Genomic DNA, 20705 nt, shown 5'->3' with positions numbered 1-20705 from the left:
GAAAAGGCGGCGCCGATGGGCACAGATAAGGCGGCACTGATGGGCAAAGATGGGCACAGATAAGATGGCACGGATGGGTGGCACGGATAAGTGGCACGGATGGGCACTGATAGGTACCACTGATAGATGGGACTGATGGGCACTGATAGGTGGCACTGCTGGGCACTGATGGGCGGCACTGCTGGGCACTGATGGGCGGCACTGCTGGGCACTGATGGGCGGCACTGGGGTGCAGCACCTTTGAGGCAGATTGTGGGCACTGTGGGTGGCACTGTGGGTGGCACTGCTGGGTGGCACTGTGGGCACTGCTGTGTGGCACTGTGGGCACTGCTGGGTGGCACTATGGGCACTGCTGGGTGGCACTGACAGGGGCACTTACTTTTAATTAGGGTGGCACTGCAGGGGGCAGGTGGGCACTGGCAAGGGGCAGGTGGGCGCTTGCATTGCTGGCCGTGATCAGGACTGATGTCCCGATCACGGCCGCCAGTGATCGGCTTTTTTTTTTTTTTTTTTTTTTTTTTCTCCTCGCGCTGTCAGCGCGAGGAGGAATACTAGCCGCTTACCGGCTCCATTATATCACATGATCAGCTGTCATTGGCTGACAGCTGATCACATGATAAGGGGTCGGGATCGACCCCTTGCATGGATCGGTGATCAGGCGAGTCTCATGGACTCGCCGATCACAGAGCGCGCCGCGCGCGCCCCTCAGGGGGCCCGCAGGCCGCTCGTACACGGGACTACGTCTATTGACGTCGTCCCGGAAAAGGAGATCCGCGCTGTAGCCGTCATTTGGCTATAGCGCGGATCTCAAGTGGTTAATTTAAGGTTTTATAATCTATGTCTGAAAGCACAAATTTGACCATAATTAGCTGGTTTCGTATCAGATTCATGTTTACTCGGTTTCGACACACGTTTTGTCTCTTAACTTTAACTCCCCAATGGATGGTATAACTTAATCAGCCTTCCCTGTTGGGAGGAGGGAATGCTCTCCTGGAGTGATGACTCCAAAGCTAAAAGTTCCATGAAAAATATAATATTTGAATGTATCTCGGCCATGACAGATTGAGTTCACCTGTCAGTTTTTTAGGCGGACCCGATCAGAACATGCATTGCCCTTTATGGAGCGGCGAATGTCGACGGACATGTCCCTTTACACCCACCAATATCCAATCCGTTCTGCTGGGGGAGTCCGACAGTGTGAAAGAGCCCTTAGTTTTCACTGTGATAGGTTTCCCTATTGAGTGCCCATTCACACTATCTAATTGTGACTTTCCCTGATGGAGAGATTTACTTATTGTTGTTTCTATGGGACAGAAAGTGAAAAGCCGCGTACACACGTGGCAAGCTGTCTGGCCAACTTAGTCCGTCAGACAATCCGACGGACAGTCCGTCATACTTCGGAATGAACGGACTTGCCCACACACGGCACTTTTTAAACGGACTAATGCGGCGGACTAAGTCCGCCATACTATCCACCCTACTTTTGAAATGAACGGACTCGCCCACACACGCGGAGGAAAGTCCGCTCATTTCGAGCGCGTCTCCAGGTAGGCGGGGCCCGCGAAGGAGACGTCGCTGACCCCGCCGCCTGGTATGGACTTAAAGGGGAACCCCAACGCCGAAAAAAAATGGCGTGGGGGTCCCCCCCAAGTCCACAACAGACCCTTGTCCGAGCACGCTACCCGGCCAGCCAGGAAAGGGGGGGCCGCGCGACAGGGGGCTTATCGGAATCCGGGAGCCCCCTTTAATAAGGGGGCCCCCGGATACCGGCCCCCCACCCTATGTGAATGAGTATGGGGTACAATGTACCCCTACCCATTCACCTGTAAAATAAAAGTACCAAAAAAAACACAACACACGAGATAAAATATTTTATTGCACAGCTCCGGGGGTCTTCCGTCTTCGGGGGTCTTCTCGCCGGACTCCTCCACTATCTTCTTGTAGCTCTTTTGCTAGCGGAGGAGTCCGGCTTCCTTCCTTCTCTCGACTTCGGGGGTCTTGTCCCCCTCTTCGGTTCTTCTGCCGGGCCACCGCGCCTTCTTATAGCTCTTTTACAGGCGGTGGCCCGGTCTTCTGTCGCCGCCGCCCGTTCTTCTTCTTCTTCTTCTTCTTCTTCTCCAGGAGATGTTGACTCGACGCTCTCTCCGGCCACAATGCCAGGGCCGCGCTCCGCTGCCACTTATATAGGGACAATGGGGCGGTGTCACATGGCTTTATGTCACATGGGTTGGTCACATGGGTTGATGTCACATGGGGACTATGACATCGTAAGGGGGCGGGGTCACCATGTGACCAACCCATGTGACATAAAGCCATGTGACACCGCCCCATTGTCCCTATATAATTGGCCGCGCAGTGCGTCCCTGGCATTCCGGCCGGAGAGATTGTCAAGGCAACATCTCCTGGAGAAGAAGAAGAAGAAGAAGAAGAACGGAAGGCGGCGGCGACGGCGGCGACAGAAGACCGGGCCACCACCTGTAAAAGAGCTATAAGAAGGCACGGTGGCCCGGCAGAAGAACCGAAGAGGGGGACAAGACCCCCGAAGTCGGGAGAAGAGGCCGGCGACGAGGAAGAAAGCCGGACTCCTCCGCTAGCAAAAGAGCTACAAGAAGATAGCGGAGGAGTCCGGCGAGAAGACCCCCGAAGACGGAAGACCCCCGGAGCTGTGCAATAAAATATTTTAACCCTGTGTTGTGTTTTTTTTGTACTTTTTTTCACAGGTGAATGGGTAGGGGTACATTGTACCCCATACTCATTCACATAGGGTGGGGGGCCCCTTTATTAAAGGGGGCTCCCGGATTCCGATAAGCCCCCCGCCCGCAGACCCCGACAACCAACGGCCAGGGTTGTCGGGAAGAGGCCCTTGTCCTCATCAACATGGGGACAAGGTGCTTTGGGGTGGGGGGGCCGCGCGGCCCCCCCTTCCCCAAGGCACCCCCCCATGTTGAGGGCACGTGGCCTGGTACGGCTCAGGAGGGGGGGGCGCTCGCTCGCCCCCCTTTCCTGGCTGGCCGGGTAGCGTGCTCGGACAAGGGTCTGTTGTGGACTTGGGGGGGACCCCCACGCCGATTTTTTTTGGCGTTGGGGTTCCCCTTTAAGTCCATACCAGGCGGCGGGGCCAGCGACGTCTCCGTCGCGGGCCCCGCCTACCGGAATACCCGCTCGAAATGAGTGGACTTTTCTCCGGGCGGGAAAAGTCCGCTCATTTCAAAAGTAGGGCGGACTGGCACACACACGGGCGGATTGTCCGCCGAAATGCGAGTCCAGCGGACAGTATTTCCAACATTCCGAAATACTTAGTCCACCAGACTGCACGCTGAAAAAGTCCGCTGAAGCCCACACACGGGCGGACTGTCCGCTGAAATGTGTTTCGGCGGACTAAGTAGGCCAGACAGTCCGCCCGTGTGTACACGGCTTAAGAAAAACTCTCCAATGGGGCAGCAAAAAAAGAATTAACAACAAATATTGGTTTTAGAAACATTTAAATGGATACCTTTTTAAAACTAAATTGAGGAACAAAACATAATATATTGCACCCTACCAGTCTTTAGATGTGGTGGCTGCGTTAGTTAAAAAATCAGCCCTTTACAACCTTTTACCCCACAGGAACTCTTGAAATAATTACATTTTCAGGTCTTACGGAACACCTAATAAAACCAATTTAATATAGGGGTCAGGGAATAATGCCCCTTACAGTGTCTTGAAAAAGTATTCATACCCCTCTGAAATGTTTTACATTTTGTTATGTTACAACAAAAAACGTAAATGTGTTTTATTGGGATTTTATGTGATAGACCAACACAAAGTGGCACATAATTGTGAAGTGGAAGGAAAAATTATAAATGGTTTTCAAAATATTTTACAAATATGTGAAAAGTGTGGGGCACATTTGTATTCAGCCCCCTGAGTCAATACTTTGTAGAACCACCTTTCACTGCAATTACAGCTGCAAGTCTTTTTGGGGATGTCTCTACCAGCTTTTCACATCTAGAGGGACATTTTTGTCCATTCTTCTTTGCAAAATAACTCAAGCTCTGTCAGATTGTATGGAGAGTGTCTGTGAACAGCAATTTTCAAGTCTTGCCACAGATTCTCAATCAGGTTTAGGTCTGGACTGTGACTGGGCCATTCTAACACATGAATATGCATTGATCTAAACCATTCCATTGTAGCTCTGGCTGTATGTTTAGGGTCGTTGTCCTGCTGAAGGTGAACCTCGGCCCCAGTCTCAAGTCTTTTGCAGATTCTAACAGATTTTCTTCCAAGATTGTCCTGTATTTGGCTCCATCCATCTTCCCATCAACTCTGAACATCTTCACTGTCCCTGCTAAAGAAAAGCATCCCCACAGCATGATGCTGCCACCACCATGGTTCACGGTGGGGATGGTGTGTTCAGGGTGATGTGCAGTGTTAGTTTTCCGCCACATATAGCATTTCGCTTTTAGACCAAAAAGTTATATTTTGGTCTCATCTGATCAGAGCACCTTTTTCCACATGTTTGCTGTGTCCTCCACATGGCTTCTCGCAAACTGCAAACGGGACTTCTTATGACTTTCTTTTAACAATGGCTTTCTTCTTGCCACTCTTCCATAAAGGCCAGATTTGTGGAATGCACAACTAATAGTTGTCCTGTGGACAGATTCTCCTACATCAGGTGTGGATCTCTGCAGCTCCTCCAGTGTTACCATGGGCCTCTTGGCTGCTTCTGATTAATGCTCTCCTTGCCCGGCCTGTCCGTTTAGTTGGACGGCCATGTCTTGGTAGGTTTGCAGTTGCACCATACTCTTTCCATTTTCGGATGATGGATAGAACAGTACTCCATGAGATGTTCAAAGCTTGAGATATTTTTTTTATAGCCCAACCCTGCTTTAAACTTCTCCACAACCTTATCCCTGACTTGTCTGGTGTGTTTCTTGGCTTTCATGATGCTGTTTGTTGACTTTGTTCACTAAGGTTCTCTAACCAACCTCTGAGGGCTTCACAGAACAGCTGTATTTATACTGTGATTACATTACACGCAAGTGGACTCTATTTACTACTTAGGTGACTTCTGAAAGCAATTGGTTCCACTAGATTTTAGTTAGGGGTATCAGAGTAAAGGGGGCTGAATACATATGCACGGCACACTTTTCAGATATTTATTTGGAAAAAAAAATTGGAAAAACATTTATCATTTTCCTTCCACTTCACAATGATGTGCCACTTTGTGTTGGTCTATCACATGAAATCCCAATAAAATACATTTATGTTTTTGGTTGTAACATGACAAAATGTGGAATTTCAAGGGGTATGAATACTTTTTAAGGCACTGTACATGGGTGGTCAGCCGTTGTGGCTGGTGCTCAATAGTTTGTGGGGGGCAAGCGAACCTGCCCCCCGCGGGAGGCGGATGGCGCCGAACAGTGCCCCCCCTACGGCAGACAGACAGCGCCGATCAGGGCCCCCCCATGGGGGATGGACAGCAGCGATCAGTGGTCTTACCTAAGGAGGCCAATGCTGCTCCTTGGTCCAGCTTGCTGAGGGAAGAGCCGGGGCCCTTGCTTCTCCTCCCAGCCGAACAGGAAGTGGGTCCTGAGACCCGATTGGCCGGGAGTCCTAAGCCCTTGTACACACGGTCGGATATTCCGACAACCAAATCCGTTTTGTCCGAAACTGTTGCATACACACAGTCGGACAAAGTTGTCAGAAAATCCGATCGTACTTAACGTGATGACATTATTTCTATAGGACGGGACTACGTTCAGGCTAGTAGCCAATAGCTTTGGTCTAGGAATTTGATCTGAGCATGCGTGGCACTTTGTTCAATCGGAATTCTCTACACATGATCGGACAAAGTCCGATCGGACAAAATAATGTTGTTGGAAAATTTTATAGCCCAGCTGGAAAATTTGGTCCGTCGGATACTCCGACGGAAACAGTCTGATGGAGCCCACACACTGTCGGATTATCCGACAACACGGTCCTATCTGACATTGTCCATCGGAATGTCCGACCGTGTGTATAAGGGATAAGACTCCCTGGCCAATTGGGTCTCAGGACCCACTTCCTGATTGGCTGGGAGGAGAAGCATGAAGACATTAGCGAGTATTCATTCGCTAATGTCACACAAGTGTGGTTGTAGACCACACTTTTTTAAGCCAATTAGAAAAATAAAACCCCCATTGGAATCCATGCATCCAGCACCCGGCATGTTGATTAGGCCAGGCGCATGGATTGGGGGGAAGGGCCCCTGCTCCCCTTATAGGTGGGCTCCACTGGTGGTAAGTGGAAAGAATGTTCCTTACATTGGTGGTCAGTAGGAAAAATGCCCCCCTTACATTAGTGGTCAGTGGGAAGAGCCCCCTCATACATTGGTGGCCAGTAGGAAGAATGTTCCTTACATTAGTCGCCAGTTGAAAGAATACCCCTTACATTAGAGGCCAGTTGGACTTGGAAGAATGTTCTTTACATTAGTGGCCAGTTAAAAGAATGTTCCTTTCATTGGTGGTCAGTAGGAAGAATGTTCGTTACATTGGCGGTCAGTTAGAAAAATGTTCCTTACATTGGTTGTCACTAAGAAGAATCCCCCTTACATTGCTGGCCAGTTGGAAGAATGATCCTTACATTGGTGGCCAGTTGGAAGAATGTCCCTTACATTGGTGGCTAATGGGAAGAATGCCCCCTTTTACATGGGAAGAATGCCCCCCCCCCCCCTCTACACTGGTGCTGAGTGGGAACAATGCTTCTTACATTTGTGGTCAGTGGGAAAAAAGTTCCTTACCCTGGTGGCCAGTAGGAAGAATGCCCCCTTTATATTGGTGAAGAATTTGTTGACAGTGGACCAGCTACAGTTTAATGAACATCTAGCAACCTCTTGAGGAACCCTAGAGTTCCATGTAAGCCTGGTTGAGAATGGCTGGTCTGTATACACTTTGGGGTCTATTTTAAAACATTAGTTGGACATGTTTCACACACATTTGTGCAGACTGCACAAACTTTGAACATAATTTCTGTAATAGCTTAATTCCAATAAAGGCCAGCTCCATCTAGTGGCCATAATGTGGTATTTTTCTTGTTGAGCTGTTTCAGAAAACTATACCACATTTTGGCAACTAGATGGTGCTGACGATAATGGGAATGAATCTATTACATAAATTACAGCCCTTAGCCTAAATTTTTTCAGCCTGCATGAAAGTGTGTGAGGTTCATCCATGAATGTTTTATAAATCTACCCCTTTAAATATGACTCTGCCTGCAAAATGGCATTATACTGTAGGTAGGAAACACAGGTCTACTTTATATCCGAGTATCTTTCAATGTAGTAACCTGTGTTACATTATAGTGCAGAATACATGAATTTCAGTAAAACTTTTATTAACTAGACTTTAATATTTTTCCCTTGCAGGAGTAAAGATGCCTTACATAACGCAAGATGTTACATTCAGATATGGGAGCTCCGCCTTCCAAATGGAGTGTCATTTGCATATTTCATTTATTCACATCGACAGTTTCCGAAGGTAAGACGGGGTCATCATCACAGCTGGGAACCTTCCATATAACCCTGAGATTATTTAACCCCTTTCCCACCCACCCTGGCATCCTTTTAACTGGGCTACTTTGCCCAGGGGCAAGAAGGTCTGCCTAATTATGATTGGCTGTCACAATGATCACATGATTAGTACGGCTCGTTCTCTGTGCTGGGAACATCTGAAGAGAAAAAAAAACAGCCAGAGAAAGCTGTTCACATGCTGCAGCACGGCTGCGTCAGAATTGGCGCAGCATGCTGCGTTGACAAGCGGTGCCCCCTGTCAAATTTGGCCACTCAAGTAAATGGAGCTGTGCCTTGACCACAAGTCAAACACTTGGTTTGCAGTTATGGTGCATTAACCCCTTTATAAATTGCTGTTTGGCAAAAAAAAAAGGCATTCAGAAGGCAGCAGGATCACATCCTGAATGCCTGACAGCAGATCAAATTTCAGAGCATAGGCTAGTGCGAACCAAGGCTAATGGTGGCCGTGCATGCTTTGATTTTTTTTTTCCAGTTGATCTGTGATTTGATCAAAACAATAAAATCTTCAAAAAATCACCATAATTTCCCTTTGGATCAAATTGCACTCAATTTTGGTTGAATTCAATCAGTCGATCGGCCAGGGTGGAAAGTTATCGATCTTTTTACACCAATCTGCAGCATTGAGATACTTTGGGGTCAATTCACTAACATTTACCGCATGCCATAACTAATCCATGTGACTCATTTGCATAAAGCCCCCCCACCCCGAAGCATCCACCCCCCCCCCCCCATGGTAAGGGCATGTAACCTGGTATGGTTCAGGAGGGAAGGGAAGGGCTGTGGGGTGCTCACTCCTCCCCCTTCCTGACCTGACAGGCTGCATGCTCGGATAATGGTCCGGTATGGATTTTGGGAGGGACCCCGCTCCGTTTAAAATAAAATAAATTGGTGCAGGGTTCCCCTTAAAATCCATACGAAACCCATAGGGCCTGGTATGGACCCTGTGGGGGGGGGGGGGGGCGCATTAAAAAAAAATCTATTGTTGGCAATGGTTTTGTTTTTCGACAATTTTAAATGTCATTTCATTCATTTCTTTTCTTTGGTATTGTCATTTTTGCTGCAGCATGTTCTATACATGCTACAGATGAAAACTGATATAGCGCAAGTGTTATTTTACCTCTTTTTTCTTTCATCCGTTATGTAACTCTTAGCCCTTGTACACACGGTCCAACTTTTTCAACTTGCTGGAAATATTTTCCGACAAACTGGTCCGATCGGACGTACTCCGATCATGTGTAGAGAATTCCGATCGGACAAAGTGCCACGCATGCTCAGATCAAATTCCTAGACCAAAGCTATTGGCTACTAGCCTGAACGTAGTCCCATCGTAACGAAATAACGTCATCACCTTCTGAACGATCAGATTTTCCGACAACTTCATCCGACTGTGTGTATGCAACAGTTTCGGACAAGATCCGTTGGACAAAATCCGACGGACAGAATCCATCGAATTTGGTTGTCGGAATCTCCGACCGTGTGTACAAGGGCTTAGTGAATTGACCCCTTTGTTCATGAATACGATTGTATTTCGGTCGATCAGATTATGAGATTAGATGGTAAAACAGGGATGCCATCAATAAATTAAAATTGTTCACTTCCGCGCGCGCGTGTGTGTGTGTGTGTGTGTGGCATATCAATCAAAAGGGTTGTTGACTATAGATTGATTATTCCGAGCGATCGGTCGGAAAATAAATCCTATATCAATTGAGATTTAATGCAGTGTGCATAACCACCATATCAGTTTGTCCAACTAAATAGTTGTGCTCTGTTGTAACATATAACTTTATATATGAAAATATTTTTAATTCCTGTAGGTTTCTATACCAGGAGAGGAGATATCATATTTAAACCGACCTCCGTGGTGCCAAAAGGATCCGATGTCCTGGTGATCTGCACATTTTTCAAGGACCCCTGCAGAGGGAGAGGACAGTTTGTTTTTGAAGTAAATGAAAATTACAGAAATCCGGACTGGCAGAATGGAACTTTTTCCACTATGCAACTCCTGGGTGTCACGGAGCATCACCACATTATCTGTTACTTGGAATGCGTCCGGAAGTTTATCATATACGAGACAAAATTAAAAGTGGGATGTAAGTGTGTGTGTGTGTGTGTGTGTGTGCAACCCATGCATACCAGTGCTTTTTATTATCTTTTGCACATATGTGTGTGTACCACCTACCATTGGCATAGCGTGGGGGGTGCGGAGGGGGCCGTGGCCCCGGGCGCAACATTTAGGGAGGCAAAATTCTGGCTGCCTCCTCCTAAATTTACTTTCCTGTGTCCCCACGCTCTGGCTGCCATGTTCAGTCTCCGATGCCCTGTGATTGAGAGTATGGGGTCATGTGTGGTGGCGGGGCCCCAATCACAGTGCGCTGGAGTCTGAACATGGCGGAGCGTGGGGGACAAAAGAAATTGTGAGTGTGAGCCGCCGCTGTCTTCTCCTCCTCCTCCTCCCCTCCGGACCGATGGAGAACAAAGAATAGAAGGTGAGTCGTATTGCTAGCCTGGGGGGGGGCGGGGGTCGTTGGACATGGTCTGGGGAGAGGGGGCAGCCAGAGAGAGAGAGTAGAAGGCAGATAGAGTCATGCAGTGTAGTGGTCAGTATAGGAATACTGTAGGTAGGATAGTGTAGTGGTCAGTGTAGTGGACAGTATAGAGTAGTGGACAGAATAGTGGTCAGTGTAGTGTAGTGGTCAGTGTAGTATAGTGGCCAGTGTAGTGGACAGTATTGTGAACAGTGTAGTATAGTGGACAGTATAGTGTAGTGGACAGTATAGTGGTCAGTGTAGTGTAGTGGACAGTATAGTGTAGTGGACAGTATAGTATAGTGGACAGTATAGTGGTCGGTGTAGTGTAGTGGACAGTATAGTGGTCAGTGTAGTGGACAGTATAATGGTTAGTGTAGTGGTCAGTATAGTGGACAGTATAGTGTAGTGGACAGTATAATGTAGTGGACAGTATAGTGGTCAGTATAGTGGACAGTATAGTGTAGTGGTCAATGTAGTGTAGTGGTCAGTGTAGTGGTCAATGTGTAGTGGACAGTATAGTGGTCAGTGTAGTGTAGTGGTCAATGTGTAGTGAACAGTATAGTGGTCAGTGTAATGTAGTGGAAAGTATAGTGGTCAGTGTCATGTAGTGGACAGTATAGTGGTCCTTGTAGTGTAGTGGTCAGTATAGGAATCAGGTTGGTTAGTACTATTGTAGGAAGGGAAGGGACAGAACTCGGAGAGTGCTAAAAGTTTGCAAGTTAGGGGGTGCAAATTACTTGCCTTACCCCAGGCGCTGACAATCCACGCTATGCCACTGCCACCTACCTTACAAGATAAGGAAGAAGGTTAGTTATGTGTATGTGCAGTATAAAGAGATACACAGAGAACTAAGATTAGTGTATCATTGGCTACACTATATTACCAAAAGTATTGGGACACCTGAAGAGTCAAAGCTGTTATAGCTGCAAAGGGTGGGCCAACTCAATATTGAACCCTACAGACTAAGACTGGGATGCCATTGAAGTTTATGTGCGTGTAAAGGCAGGTGTCCCAATACTTTTGACAATATAGTGTACTTTAGGCCACTGTAATCCATTTTTTTTTTCAAAATACTGTATGTTTCCTTTTAGATCCTCCTGACAGACCCTCTAAAATATCATGTTCTCTGGGAGAATTATCGTCTGAGATGACATGTACGTGGGATACAGGGCAAGATACATACTTGACCACAAGCTATGATGTACATGTTGTTAAGTAAGTCCTATTAATATCTTATTTTCAGTCACATTAGTTACATTGAGGGTGTCTTCAAGGTATTGCCCAAAGAAACCAGACTACAGCTGTGGAAAGTAAAGAAAAAAGCCATTTACTGGAAAGGCATGATTACTGTCTGTATAATTAAGCACCAAAGTCTGTCTTTTGCATTGCCCATACACAGGCATGTACTGGCCATCGGGACTACCGGGAGTTTCCCGGTGGGCCGATGGCTCAGTGGGCCATTCTGATGTAAGGGGGCTGCTGATGGGACACTCTGATGTAAGGGGGTGCTGAAGGGACACTCTGATGTAAGGGGGTGCTGAAGGGACACTCTGATGTAAGGGGGCTGGTAATGGGACACTCTGCTGTAAGGGGGCTGGTGATGGGACACTCAAAATGTAAGTGGGCCGGTCTGGATGAAGTCCAGGGCCAAATTTCTGTCCCAGTGCAGCCCTGCCCATACATATGATAGCAGCTAAATAGCTAAAAATGTTAGCTCTGAATTTATGCTCTGAAGCTCTATACATGTGGTTTCAGCCCTGCCTACTTCAGTTGTGATTGAATACAAAGAACACAGCCCTTGCTTCATCTCCACCCCTCTTCAGCTCCTTAACTGCTCTTCATCTCCATAACCCCTCTTCATCTCCATAATCTCTCTCCATTTCCATAACCCTACTTCACCCCCATAACCACTCCCTATCTCCATAACCCTTCTTCATCATCTCCATAACCCTTCTTCATCATCTCCATAACCCTTTGTCATCATCTCCATAACCCTTCGTCATCATCTCCATAACCCTTCGTCATCACCTCCATAACCCTTCGTCATCATCTCCATAACCCTTCGTCATCATCTCCATAACCCTTATTCTTCATCTCCATAACCCTTATTCTTCATCTCCATAACCCTTCTTCTTCATCTCCATAACCCTTTTTTATCAGCTCCATAAGTCTTCTTCATCTCCATAACCCTTCTTCTTCATCTCCATAACCCCCTCTTCTTCATCTCTATAACCCTTCTTCTTCAGTTCCATAACCGTTCCACATCTCTATAACCGCTCTTGCTCCATAACCGCTCCCCATCTCAGTAACACCTACTTCTGCACAGGCAGAGAGCACAGGAAGTTATCAGCTCACAAAATTCATGGCAAAATTAAGTATTGAACAGATTAACAAAATATTTTCACATGTATATTTAGTGGACTAGTTTACATACACTTTAAGAGTGCAGCCAATGATATACTGTATATTTATAATATTCAGTGAATGTAGTGTCACAGAAAGCTGTGAGAGACTACAGGAATGCTACAGGAGATGGTCAGCATTATGGGGAAGTTACAAGAGATCACCAGACACCTAGAACATGTTGCAAGAGATGGTCAGAAACTACAGACATGCTAAAAAAAAAAGGTCAGAGACTGTGGACAGGCTACAAGAGATGGCCAGAGACTGTGGACAGGCTACAAGAGATGGTCAGGGACTGTGGACAGGATACAAGAGATGGTCAGGGACTGTGGACATGATACAAGAGATGGTCAGGGACTGTGGACATGATACAAGAGATGGTCAGGGACTGTGGACAGGCTACAAGAGATGGTCAGGGACTGTGGACAGGCGACAGGAGATGGTCAGGGACTGTGGACATGATACAAGAGATGGTCAGGGACTGTGGACAGGCGACAAGAGATGGTTAGGGACTGTGGACATGCTACAAGAGATGGTCAGGGACTGTGGACAGGCGACAAGAGATGGTCAGGGACTGTGGACAGGCTACAAGAGATGGTCAGGGACTGTGGACATGATGCAAGAGATGGTCAGGGACTGTGGACATGATACAAGAGATGGTCAGTGACTGTGGACATGATACAAGAGATGGTCAGGGACTGTGGACAGGCTACAAGAGATGGTCAGGGACTGTGGACAGGCGACAAGAGATGGTCAGGGACTGTGGACATGATACAAGAGATGGTCAGGGACTGTGGACAGGCGACAAGAGATGGTCAGGGACTGTGGACAGGCTACAAGAGATGGTCAGGGACTGTGGACAGGCGACAAGAGATGGTCAGGGACTGTGGACAGGCTACAAGAGATGGTCAGGGACTGTGGACATGCTACAAGAGATGGTCAGGGACTGTGGACAGGCGACAAGAGATGGTCAAGGACTGTGGACAGGCTACAAGAGATGGTCAGGGACTGTGGACAGGCGACAAGAGATGGTCAGGGACTGTGGACATGATACAAGAGATGGTCAGGGACTGTGGACATGCTACAAGAGATGGTCAGGGACTGTGGACAGGCTACAAGAGATGGTCAGGGACTGTGGACATGATACAAGAGATGGTCAGGGACTGTGGACAGGATACAAGAGATGGTCAGGGACTGTGGACAGGCGACAAGAGATGGTCAGGGACTGTGGACATGCTACAAGAGATGGTCAAAGACTGTGAATGTGTTATAGGAGTTGTTGGAAACGGGGGGGGGGGGGGGGGCTTCAGGAGACAGTCATAGACTGGAGAGACATTACATGAAACTTATAGAGCTCCCTGCTATTACTCACAGTTTAAAAATCAGTGCTTCCACATATGTGCTCAATAAGCCCCCTTAAAAGCTACTTGTGACACATTTGATATTATTGTCAGCAAAATCCACGATAAAAGTGAGGGAACCTATCCCACACTCCGCTGAGTGCTTCTGTCAGTAATACCGCTTTCTCCAGTCTGACCATCAGAGATATATTATTATAGCTGCATTGAATACAAGTCTAGCCGAAAATAGCTTTTAGGATCTTGAATCAGTTACTATTTCTAATCGTAGCAGGACCTGCTCTGATACTGGTCCTCTGTGCTGTATCTGCATCTCTCGCAACCTCCTTCTGAATTCCTCTTCCATGCAGGCTGGTATCTGTACCTCTCCTCTAATATTTCTAATATGGCACATACAGGGTCCCCAGTGTCTGTGTGTCTTCGGGGACATGGACCTGAATCCAAAGTAATACCACCTCAAGGGTCCCCAGGCATGAAGCTCACAAAGAGCACCGCTCCCCCAAATGCCAGGGCCCAAAATCGGTAGCAAGAGGTTAGCATTCAGTCCCCTCCAAAAACCCATGTCCCGGGTGAGTCCGTCACAAAAAGATCTCACAGAAAAAAACATGCAGAGAGAACAAGGATGGACAACAAAGAAAAAGTAAGATAATGTGAAAGAAAAAAAACCCAAACCATTTAAAACAATACTTTTAGGCATGGTTCACACCTATGCAGGTTGCAGTTTGCATATTCCAGGTGCATTTTGATTTTTCAATACACGATTTTGTTATATTGAAGTCTATAGAACCAAAAATCTGAAAAAAAGTTCCTGGCCCATAAAATGCACAGATGTGAACTACATCCATAGGAAACCATGTTAAATGGACTGTAGTGTGTTTCTGCAAAACTGAAAATGCACTATAAGGCTAGGTTCACACTATTGCGATGCGGGAACGCCGCGAATCCGCGGCGTTTTCCCGCATCGCTCACCTCCCGCCGGCAGTTCACACTGCCCTATGCGGACGGCTGGGGGTGTCAATGTTATGTTAATGACACCCCCAGATCCGTCGGCATATCGCAGTGCGATCTGCCGACTCGCACAGGAATCGGATCGCATGGTGTGAACCCCCATGCGATCCGATTCCGTTGCGGACCCAAAAAAGGGTCCTGTGCGAGTTTGCTGCGGGACAGCTGCGAGTTCAGCCATACTATCTGTATGGCTGAACTCGCAGTGCTACGGAGATCGGATGTGATTTGCTGTGCGAATCACATCCGGTTCTCCCCCCGCAGCGGTGTGAACCCAGCCTAAAAGGCATAGGTGTGAACCAGGCCTAAATGAGGCTCGATTCACATCTATGCCTGTTGCTTTTGAGCGTTTCTGCAGTGCTTTTTGCGGTGCCAGATGCATCTTTGGACGCGCATTTTCATTTTTACCGTGATTTTCTTTTTGCATTTTTTTACACTGTATATAGCTGGTTGCTGAGGAGGGGGGTGGGAAGCCACCGCATCCTTAACAACCGATGAGCCATCAGTTGTCAGCGGGCTTCCCGCTAAATGTAAAAAAAAAATGCTGGCTAGAAGAAAAAAAAATCGAGAGAAACAACGGCGTGGGGTCCTCCCCCAGGTCAATGTCAATACCAGGCCTTTGGTTCTAGTATGGATTCGGAGGGGACCCCCACACCAATTGTTTTTAAAAAATGGTGTAGGGGCCCACCAAAATCCATCCTTCTCCGAGCATGCAGCCCGGCAGGTCAGGAAAGGGAGGGGACAAGCGAGCGCCCCCTCCTGAACCAGGCCACATGCCCTCAACGTGGGGGATGGGTGCTTTGGGGCAGGGGGGCTCTGCACCCCACACACCCCAAAACACCTTGCCCCCATGTTGATGGGGACAAGGGCCTCTTCCCAACCACCCTTGCCTGGGGGTTGTCAGGGTCTGCGGGCAGGGGGCTTATCGTATTCTGGAAGCCCCCTTTAACAAGGGGGCCCCCAGATCCTGGCCCTACCCTATGTAAATGAGTATGGGGTACATTGTACCCCTACCCATTCACCTGGAAGAAAGTAGTGTAATGTTAAAAATTACAGTAGACAGTTTTTGACAAGTCTTTTATTAGGCACCTCCGGGGGTCTCTTCCGACTTCTCCACTCTCTTCTCCGCGCTTTCCGGTTCTTCTCCCGCTGTCCAGTGCCTTCTGGTGGGTTCTCCTGCTCTTTTGCTAGCTCTTCCCCGGTCTTCTCCTTCGTCTTCTTCCCTCTTCTCTTCTTCCGATGTTGACTCAATGCTCTCTCCTGCTGTAATGCCGTGTGCGTGGTGTGCAACGACTTATATAGGCATGGGGCGGGGTCACCGGGTGATGTCATCCGGTGATCCTGCCCCTTATCACTTCACAGCCCGGGGCATGATGGGTATGTGACGTCACAAGGGGCGTGGCCTCCGGAAAATGTGATACAATTGCCACACCCCCATCGTTATTTAAGAAATGCAGGACATCGGCGCCGACAGATCAGCGGGATGCAGCATCGGAGGAGGGTCATTGGCGGGAGTGGCACAAGAGGAAGAGGAAGAGCGAAAGAAGAAGACAAAAGAAGGAGAAGATAGGAGGATGAAGATGTGGGAGAAGATGGAGAAAGACTGGAGGAAGAAGCGGAGAAGAAGATTTTTAATAAAAGACTTGTCAAAAACTGTCTACTGTAATTTTTAACACTACACTTCTTTTTTTTCCAGGTGAATGGGTAGGGTACCCCATACTCATTCACATGGGGGGGCCAGGATGGAGGGGGGGCGCTCGCTCGTCCCCTCCCTTTCCTGACCTGCTGGGCTGCATGCTCCAATAAGGTTCTGGATTTTGGAGGGACCCCCATGCCATTTTTTTTCCATTTTGACGTGGGGGTCCCCTCTGAGTCCATACTAGACCCAAGAACCTGGTATGGACCTGGGGGAGACCCCATGCAGTTTTTTTCACAATTTTTTTGTAGCCGGTATGTTTTTTTTTTTACATTTAGTGGGAAGCCAGCTGACAGCTGATAACTCATTGGTTGTTAAGGACGTGGCGGCCAGCCCCCTCCTTAGCAAGCAGCTATATACAGTGTAAAAAAAAGAAAAAAAACAACGCAAATCGTGGCAAAATCGCAGTAAAGACGCGGTACTTGCGTTTTGGATGCGGGTCCATTGAATTCATTTACATGCAAAACGCTGCATTTTGCAGGAAAAAAAGTCCCGACCCTTTCCAAAAATGCAGAGGCACAAAAATGCATTGATGTGAACATGTTCCATAGGAACCCATGTTAAAAAATGCCCCTGCATTTCTGCAAAATGCAAAATACCTCAAAGAATGCATTAGTGTGAATCGAGCCTTAGGCCTGATTCACACCTATGCATTTTTAGTGCTTTTTGCATTTTGCAAGTTTGCACTACAGAACGTGTTCCATAGGAAACCATGCTGAATGGACTGTAGTGAAAATCTACAACATGCAAAAATGCATAGGTGTGAATCAAGCCTCATGCCCCATACACACGGTCGGAAATTCCAACGGAAAAAGTCCAATCGGATTATGTTGTTGAAAAATCCGATCGTGTGTGGGCTTTATCTGACTTTTTCCGTCAGATTTTCTGACGCACAAAGTTTGAGAGCAGTATATAAATTTTTCCGACAACAAAATCCGATCGTTTTAAATTCCGATCGTGTGTAGACAATTCCGACGGACAAAGTGCCACGCATGCTCAGAATAAACTAAGAGACGAAAGCTATTGGCTACTGGCCCGTTTATACTCCCGACATACGTGTTTGGCGTCACCTCGTTCCAATAGGATCATATTTTCCGACAACTTTGTGCGACCGTGTGTATGCAAGACAAGTTTGGCCCAAAATCCTTTGGAAACAATCCGATGGATTTTGTGGTTGGAATGTCCGACCGTGTGTATGGGGCATTAGACTTTGTTACACGAAGAACAGTGCCCTCACAGCTTTGCTGTCCCTTGGCACCTGTCAAGTCTGCCTTTATCGGCCCTGGTGAGAATAATAAAAAAAAAGTAAATGTCACATCACTTTATTTATTACATTTTTGCCATTTAATCTTGCTAATATAAGATCTATCTATCTATCTATCTATCTATCTATCTATCTATCTATCTATCTATCTATCTATCTATCTATCTATCTATCCAGATAGATAGATATATACAGGGGCGAACTGACAACTCATGGGGCCCCCGGGCAATAGGAGATTATGGGGCCCCCAGGCAATATGAGATTATGGTGGCCCCAGGCAATAGATTATGGGCACACACAGTATACACACACACATACAGTATACACACACAGTATACACACACAGAATACACACACAGAATACACATACACACACTGAAAAGGTACTGGAAAAGTGGGCAGCTATAATCTTGGGATTTTTAAAACAATACAGATTTTTACATACTGTCCCTGGTTTTATTGAGGCTGGCAACCCTGATGGGGCCTCTTGGTGGCATGGGGCCCTCGGGCAGTGCCGAGGGCCCGAATGGTCAGTCCGCCCCTGTATATCTATCTATCTATCTATCTATCTATCTATATATATATATATATATATATATATATATATATATATATATATGTCTTTGCTTTTCAGTTTCACTCACTAATCTTCACCCGAGTGATTAATACTTGGCAATGTGAAAGGAAGCTTTTAGCTTTTTACTGGTATATGTTATCTTGGTTAATCAGATCGGGGAGTGACAAGGACAGCAATCTGTAGGATGAGCTCATCTAGAGTGAGTGAGGAAGAGATAACGGGGTTAACAGGAAGCAGATAAGTGGCAGCATTTCAGCAATAATTGTTGCTCTGTTTTAAATGACTTCTTTGCCAGATATGTCATTGGTGTTATTTAACCACTTCAGCTCCAGAAGGTTTTACCCCCTTCACGACCAGGCCATTTTTTGCTATTCAGTACTGCGCTGTTTTCCTTAGTAATTGCTCATTCATGCAACGCTGTACCCAAACAAAATTTCTATGATTTTTTTTTTCCCACACAAATAAAGCTTTCTTTTGGTGGTATTTGATTATGACAGCCAGGGCTGGATTTACCATTGGGCTTGACTGGGCTCAAGCCCATGGGCCCCACCCAATAGGGGGCCCGCGGGCCCCACCGAGATACAAAGCCAAGTGTACTTGACTCGGCTCTGCTCACAGTTGGCCCACGCCCAGTCCCGCCCTATGATGGACATAACACAGGGACTGGGCGTGACTGTGAGCCGAGTCGAGTACACTCGGCTACTCTCGGCTCCGCTCGGGACTGCGAGAGGACCCCGAGAGCAGCCGAGAGGACCCGAGAGCCACCGAGATACACAGGACTTGGCGGGCCCCATTTTTAAAGTTCAAGACTGCAATGGCAAGGCTGCAAATGACAAGGCTGAAAATGACACTGGGGCAAGGCTGAAAATGGACACTGATAAGGCATTGGCAAATGGCATTGATGGGCATTTAAATGTAAGTTTTTGCCTTAAACTTCCCTCCTAAAAGTTATTTTCCTTAAAATTCCCTCCTAAGCTTGGGGTGCGTGTTATACGCCGGTGCATGTTATACGCAGATAAATATGATAATGTATAGAAGGTAGGGCCCGAAAGTGACTCAAGCCCAGGGGCCCCCACCACCCTAAGTCCTGCCCTGACGACAGCGTTTTTTAAAAACTTTTTGCGATATAAATGAAAAAAGGCCGACAAATAAAAAAAAAAAAAAAAAAAGTTTTTACTTTTTGCTTCAAATCATATACAAAAAAAAATTAAAATCGAATTTCGTCATAAATTTAGTCCAAAATGTATTCTGCTACATATTTTTGATAAAAAAAAATCCCAATAAGTGTATATTTGTTTGTGTGAAAGTTATATAGCGCCTACAAACTATGGTATATATTGCTGGTGGTGACTCCATCCATAGCGACACTAGACACTAACTGACTAACTGCCACTGACATCACCAGTGCCATTAATACAGTGATCAGTGATAATATTATACACTTATTATACACAGTATTATGTCACTGTACTACTGACACTGGCTGGGAAGGGATTAACATCTAGGGTAATCAAGGGGTTTAATATGTGCCTAAGTGCGTAATGTGTGTACAGTGTGCTGCTTTTATTAAAGATCTAATTTTCTCATCCCAAACTGACAGATCGCTCCCTCTGTATAGAGCTCTGTGTTGTTTACCAACATAGAGATCTGGGCTGTGATTGCACACAGCCGATTAGCAGCTCCTGGCCATATATCATTGGCTGGGATGTGCTGACAGGCTCCCGCTGTGTACAATCACAGTAGGAGCCAAGCGGGTGGGTGCGCATGCGCGCTCTCCAAAACTAAAAGTAGGCAGCGATGTACGGGTTATTATTTTTGTTTGTATTTTTTTTGTGATGATTATTTAAAAAAAAAAAGTACTGAGTCTATTAGATAAAACCTTTTAAGAGATCTTAGAATGTTACTAAACCCAGGAGCCTGCATTCATATATCCGTATGTACTTGTAGGGTTATACTCGCTAGTGACAACTAAAGATCTATAGAGGGGAATCAGGACCACCTTCATCCTACAGGTGACCCATCTAGTGATAACTAATGATCTATAAAAAGGAATCAGGGCTGCCTTCCGTTGCTGGTGATCCCTCTAGTGATAAAAAAGCTCTATATAGAGGAATTGGGACCTCCTTTCTCCTGCTGGTGATCCCTCTAATGATGATAACGCTCTATATAGAGGATTCGGGACCTTCTTCATCCTACTGGTGATCCCTCTGGTGATATAAAGATCTATATAAAAGAATCAGGACCTCCTTCCTCCTGCTTGTGATCCCTAGTGATATAACAACCCATATAGAGGAATCAGGATCTCCTTCTTCCTGCTGGTGATCC

General features: G+C 46.8%; 1 protein-coding gene across 1 annotated transcript in view; it reads left to right on the top strand.

Moving 5' to 3' along the window:
* Positions 1-20705, top strand: part of LOC143926614 (interleukin-12 receptor subunit beta-2-like) — a 127976-nt gene that overhangs the window by 32677 nt on the left and 74594 nt on the right. Inside the window, exons 2-4 of the mRNA XM_077450515.1 lie at positions 7385-7496; positions 9364-9639; positions 11169-11292. Coding sequence (XP_077306641.1) covers positions 7412-7496; positions 9364-9639; positions 11169-11292 — 485 coding nt within the window. The 5' untranslated portion in view covers positions 7385-7411. The remainder of the gene's footprint in view (positions 1-7384; positions 7497-9363; positions 9640-11168; positions 11293-20705) is intronic.

The sequence above is a fragment of the Lithobates pipiens genome, unplaced genomic scaffold, assembly GCF_037356315.1.
Source record: "Lithobates pipiens isolate NorthernLeopardFrog02 unplaced genomic scaffold, aLitPip1_a1.2 Scaffold_23, whole genome shotgun sequence".
Taxonomy (NCBI): domain Eukaryota; kingdom Metazoa; phylum Chordata; class Amphibia; order Anura; family Ranidae; genus Lithobates; species Lithobates pipiens.
This window is presented reverse-complemented; position numbering and strand designations above follow the sequence as displayed.